Below are 6,206 nucleotides of genomic sequence, written 5' to 3' on the forward strand. Positions count from 1 at the left end.
AAGAACAGGTTTAGATTTTCTACTCGTTTTACTGGTAAGAAAAATCAGTGTTATAGTGGTGAATAAATTGCCATACCTCTAATAACGATTAGTAATGGCTAGAAATAAAGACTCATTATATGATTAGTATGACACATTAACTTTCTGAAGGATGAATTTGGAAGAATGAACTTAAGACATTATTTATAAGAATGAGTTTTGACACTTCCTTTGGAAATATCACAAATTCAAATAGAATGTTGAAAATAGAAAAGCAATCAAGAATACTTAGGCATCCCATGGTTGCCCTTTATAAAATCGCAACTGATTCGGACACAAATACAATCTTTAAGGAGGTCGGATCCGAATAAATTATTAACAGGGCAATGCTTGTGTTTTTAACTATACATAAATATATGCTATACATGAATTTTACCAGCATAACCTTGAAGATTTTGGAAGCGAACGAAAGATAATGGCAGCAGGATAGGAAAGTGTCACGGGGGAAGTGTAAGCAAATGAACAAATGTCACTAGCGTGAAAGCTACAGCTCGTTCACACCCCCGAATGTGTTTTCTCCACTGTAGGTAACATAGAGGAAACCGTCTTCATCCTTCTTCTCATCGTAGATTGCAGACATGATCGCCCCTGCAAAACTAAGCGCAGTTAGCTCACTTCATAGTAAAAGAGAGAATTGCTCTCCAAAATCCAAATTGCTTATGGCAACCTTCCAAAAGCCAGATATTAGTAAAGGAAACACACCTGTCGGCGGTAGGACATTGTCAATAAAAATGAATATTGCCTTTTCTGCACTCAATTTGATTCTTTTGCGGATGACATAGACAAACTGCCCGACTGTCAAGTCAGCTGGCACAAGGTACCTGTAATTTTGCGAAACAGGAAAAACATGAATCAAGTTTCTGCTGGAGTCCTAAAACCAGAGATCTTAACGAAGTATGCACTTGTTTGGTAGCCCTTCCATTTCAATTTGTTTGTCTAGTTTTGACTTGGCACGAGTTTAAGAAAGTAAAGAAAACGCTTGAATCTTGTGATCTTAAACATGTCGTGGAAAGTAAGAATTAACGAGTTGTCAAAAAAGGAAAGAGACATTCTTTTTGAAATGGACTAAAAAGGAAAGTAAGATAAACTATTTGACGGATGGAGTAATTAAGATAGTTGTGGCAGCAGCGGTGATAAGATGATGAAAACAATAATTACTGAAGATCTGAACCACTGGAAAATGGAAATCGTCCAAAGCTACTTCAACACCATGGGCTATATTGACATATTGGTGCTGCTTATGTAGACAGAAAGAAGGCTCATATGTATTGTGGTGTCTCGTTGGCACGAGAGAACAGGTGTACAACGGAGGAAGAAAATGCCATAGAGTTAAATTTGAGATGTTTGTAAATTTGACTCGTAAGTAGAGATGACAATATTCATCTCATCATATCACATGAATGACATCAATTATCACCTAAAACTGGCAAAACTAGATGTTTGGAACAAGGCAGCAGGACGCACGACTAAGTTACGGAAAAGGTCAATTGTCAATCTGAAGGGGAAGCAACAACTGAAAAGTAACACACGAAATGAAGGAATGAGAGAGAAACATTTTCTGAGAGGTAATATGTTTCTGCCATGGCTGTAGCACAACCGAACCGAACATATATATAAGTAACACAAAAAAAAAAATACTTGTAGGTTGTCGGTGCTTATTAAAGCTAACTTGTAGGTTGTCGGTGCTTACTTTTTCTTGTCGATGTTGGGAATCTCACTTTTTTCAGCCTTTTCAACTATCACCTGTATATTACATAAATACTGTGAAAAAGGAGCACTACAGTATTCTGGATGGATTGGCACATAATGCCAAATAAAACAAATACTAAACAGAAATTCACAAGTCAAAATTGGAAAGTACCCTCGTTGGACGCATATCCAGTTTGAGTTTAAACAAGACTCAACTATGACAATAATATAGTTGGCACATAATACCAAAGCGAAAAACTATAAGTATTTCGTAACGAACAAATTTTGAAGTATTTGTCCACTGAGGATTCATGTAGACCAATTAAAGCTGATTGGGATATGTAGAGGAGTCGTTGCAGTTGTTGTTATATACTTCTACACATGATTCCAACATCTCCAGGATTCAGAATCTACGCAACTGTGTTAGGTGACAGTAAGTGATTAACGTGCTTTCTCTATTAGCTAGAATTTTGACTTATTAGTGTCAAGGTTGTTCAACAATATTTTGTTTTTTTTTTTTTTATAACCGTGGTGTCCGGGCTAGCTTGCGCGCACCTCGACTAAATCCACGGGATACCTGCCACCTCCCACCAGCAACAGGTACCAGGTAACTCTGTCCACCAAGGCTAGAACAGATGGGAAGAAAACACCTAGTGTTTGTCTCTGCTGGGAACTGAACCTGAGACCTCATGGTGCTCATCCCAACTTCATTGAACCACTAAGCCACACCCTTGGGTGCCGGTTGTTCAACAATATTTAAACTGCATAATGGTTAATATCAGATCAAATCTACATACTTTTGTGATTAAAACTTTGACTACATAAGCTTACTGCTTTGCCCTCACGATTCTTTCATCTCTTACTTTTGAAGTTTAGGTCTTGCTGATTGATCAACTGTACCTGTTGCCATTCTTTATTCCTTCAAATTTTCAGGTAACACATCCATCTACTTAAGGATCTCATCTGCGGTAAAATATCTCTAGCCATTCACCTCTAAAAAACTATCAAACCCCTTTCAGTACACAAGAAAGCCTCATGACTGAGAGAGGGAGAGAAGGGGGGGCCTTTGGACACGGAAAAAGCAAACTAAGATTCTGACTTAGTTGTCGACTTGATACAGATGAAACCGCCAGCGAAATTGGAATTGTGGAACTAGGAGTTCAGGCAAACAGAACAGATAGTACCAAGGAGACACGTTTAAGAGAATGTGTTGTTACCTCCATTGTTTTTTATCAAAATTGAAAAAGCATGTTTTCAGTGTGTTCAATAACTTCATGTTGCATTATCCTTTTCTATTGTGCATTCAAGTCTCAGAAATGAACAGGTAAACACGTGTTTCCAATAAAAAGGAAACTCACCCATATTCTTCAAACTCTAGCCTGTTCACTCTATGTCCCGAGAGTCCCAGTTGGTCGGTGAGTTAGTTGTGGTATTAGGTGTACAGTGGTACAATTTTGGTTCTCTTCCCGGTCACCACGTGATAATACTTATGTAATTGAGATGGTACTTAAATTACTAGATATAGAACATGCAGCTTCTATGGCAATCACATTATACCTTATCTTATCCATTATACCTCATGAAGGTAAAGAGACTATTTCCAAAAGATCCTCGGCTTCAAGAAACGCATTCCAACTTTATACCAGTCGACTCCAAATCTGTTTAAAGATAATCTCACCACAGACAACTTGGCATTATACCGATGCCAATGACTCAAAGCCCATTCAGAAATACACCCAAAGGAAAAACAACACATGTAGTTTATACTTTATACTACAAGGCAATCATTCAAATTTCACAACGATCTCATCAATGAAATCAGTTAATCACATTATTCACAGTGAAACTAGTAGCTACCACAGAAGAAAAATACATTCACATAAAATTTTATTCTCACCGGAATCCTATCTGGGTATTTTTCCCTAATCCTAGCAGCCTCAGCACGCCTCTTATCTGAACATCATCCAAAACAACAGTCAAAAAAATCAGCAACACCCACAGTTCTTTTTCATAAAGTAAAGTCATAACATAGCAAAAATTACGGAACGCTAAAAACAAAAATCTAAAACAAACCAAGATCATGTTCTTGCTTGAATGAATTCTTAGCCATTTTCCTGAATCAACCAGTCAAAAGAAGCAACATTATTAACTTAATTAACATATTATCCCAGCAGAGAAAAAAAACAAAGAGTAATTTCTTCCCATTTGTCCTAGTCTTAGTAGATAGACTTATATGGTACCCCTATTCCCAATGGTGGCAGGTACCACGTATAATTAGTCGAGCTGCACGAAAGTTGGTCCGGACACCACCGTTATCACAAAAAATCAAAGAACATTTTAGTACATTTAACGTACTTTAATTTAGAACCACAAATTCAAAAGTTTTCTTTATTCTCTTAAACTTTGTATCAAGTCAAAACTATTTAGTAATTCTTTTTGAAACGGAGGGAGTACTTAATAATAATAATAATAATAATCCAATTGCTTTACAAAACAATCAGCTACTTCTTCCAATACAAAAACTTCAAATTAAGCATTTTTCAACCTAAACTAACACAAAACTAAACAAACCCACAAAGAATCTTTAATTTTTTCTGCTTCTAAAACAACTCCATCAAGAAAAGATTCATAAAAAACAATCACAAAAAATAAAATACATAATCCTAATTGATAAAGCATGAAAATCCTGAACTATTAACAATAAAATAAACATCAAAAATCAAGGAAAAAATATATAAGATTAATCAAAAGGAGTAAAGAACTAACCTTTTTTGTGAAATAATGATTTGTCAATAGAGAGAAAAAAAGAAAGAGATAAAGAATGAAGGTTGGTAAAATGATGACTTTGCTTTTGCTTTGTTTTAGGACTCTTTTTTTATTTTATGTATTAATGATTATCCAAAACTCTATTTTTGTTATATACTAATAATAGTTTATTTATACACGGAAGTATTGGGAAATATTACTGTATAAGTACTCATACGTAGAAATAGCCGTGGGATTCAACAAGAAAAGACCCAAAAAAACTAATTTAATTGGAGATTAATGGAGGGAGCTGCTCCGATGATAAGCAGCATACATTTCAATTTTTTAATTTAAATTTGTGAGTTCAAATCATCAAAAAAGATAAAAGATAAAAGTTTAGGAAAGAGAAAAATGCATACATATGTATATATATTAGTCTAGTTCATTCATTTTCTTCTATTTATGTTTTAGAGGTAGAGGCTTCTTCCTTATCCTTATTTTTAGAAGTTTTTGAGATAATTTTCAATTCTAATTTTTCTAGTTTTTCTCTTTGTCTTTTTTCAAGAAAACTAAATATAATTTTTTCATCAAGATTTCCTTTCTGATAGGTTCCCTTATTCGAAATTCTTGACACAAAAATTTCGTCTACACACACTCTCTCACTTTAAAAAAATTGAACTAATTTGATTTGATACAAAATTTAAATAAGAAAAGAAGACGTTTGATTTTTATCATTCTAAATTAAAGTTATGTGAAACATAGTAAAATATCTTTTAATCTTCTAATTTTTAAATATGTCATATGTAATGTTGAAACTAAAGTATTTTCAAAAATGAAAAAAGTTGAAATTAAAGTATTTAAAAAAAAAAAAAAGAGTAATTCATTTTAAAATGAATTAAAAAGAAAAATAAGACATTCTTTTTTTAACAAAGAGGTATAGATTATATCGTTGTTGGGTTCTTTAAGTGAAATGACTAAAACGAATAATTTTATTATATCAAAGACTTTCACTACGTGCGATATTTAAAAAAAAAAAAGAATTATAAGAATCTATTTTACTCGAGATTTCTATAAAAGATTATAGACATTGGGGGTGGGCATGGTATGATATATATCGAATTATCATATCGAATCGAATTTTTTGATACCGTGGTTTTGATATTATGGTATATGGTATACATTTTAATTTTTTTTTGATATATGGTATGGTATTCGGTATTTACAAATGATATACCGAAATATCAAATATCATACCGAAGTATATATAATTACATAAGTAACTTTTACATATATATATACACACACACACACATATATATACATATACACATATACATATATATATATACACACACGCACACACACAAATATAATACTTAGTATTGGTATAAAAATGTTTAGACATTAAAACTTTCGTTACTCTATCTTGATTGAAATATTTTTTTTTGTATAATTGACTGACAAAAAGAATTATTTGTACTTCTTTTTTCAATATTTCTGCATGTGTAATGTGTATTTATGATACAATTAAGACGTACTTTGAAAAGTCAAAGTAATAAAACTCTAGTATACGAGTATATATTGTCAAAGTTGTACAAACTATGGTTACCGGTTATCATACAACAAAATATTGAAATCAAACGTCAAAATACCGAACCGTACCAAATTAATATAGTATGGTAATGGTATAATATTTTTAAATATCGTACCATACCCTACCATGTCCACCCCAA

The 6,206-nt window shown here is 33.0% G+C and overlaps 1 protein-coding gene across 1 annotated transcript; it reads right to left on the minus strand.

Annotated features, from left to right (window-relative positions):
* Nucleotides 1-257: 257 nt before the first annotated feature.
* On the minus strand, nt 258-4,907 carry LOC107867500 (autophagy-related protein 8f). The gene is made up of 6 exons (XM_016713764.2): nt 4,495-4,907; nt 3,802-3,842; nt 3,626-3,681; nt 1,730-1,782; nt 742-860; nt 258-627 (listed from the first exon to the last, which is right to left on the minus strand). The coding sequence occupies exons 2-6, from the start codon at nt 3,836-3,838 to the stop codon at nt 524-526; spliced, it is 369 nt and encodes a 122-aa protein (XP_016569250.1). The 5' UTR covers nt 3,839-3,842; nt 4,495-4,907; the 3' UTR covers nt 258-523.
* Nucleotides 4,908-6,206: the final 1,299 nt, after the last annotated feature.

The sequence above is a fragment of the Capsicum annuum genome, chromosome 1 (assembly GCF_002878395.1).
Source record: "Capsicum annuum cultivar UCD-10X-F1 chromosome 1, UCD10Xv1.1, whole genome shotgun sequence".
Lineage (NCBI taxonomy): Eukaryota > Viridiplantae > Streptophyta > Magnoliopsida > Solanales > Solanaceae > Capsicum > Capsicum annuum.

Bases quoted from the DNA above. Each gene is read 5' to 3' on its own strand.
- LOC107867500 (XM_016713764.2), bottom strand. From the start codon at position 3,838: ATGGCTAAGAATTCATTCAAGCAAGAACATGATCTTG. The intron at 1,783-3,625 runs GTGAGAATAAAA...TGTAATATACAG, and splicing joins AATACCCAGATAGGATTCCG to GTGATAGTTGAAAAGGCTGA. The intron at 628-741 runs GTGTGTTTCCTT...TTAGTTTTGCAG, and splicing joins CAATGTCCTACCGCCGACAG to GGGCGATCATGTCTGCAATC.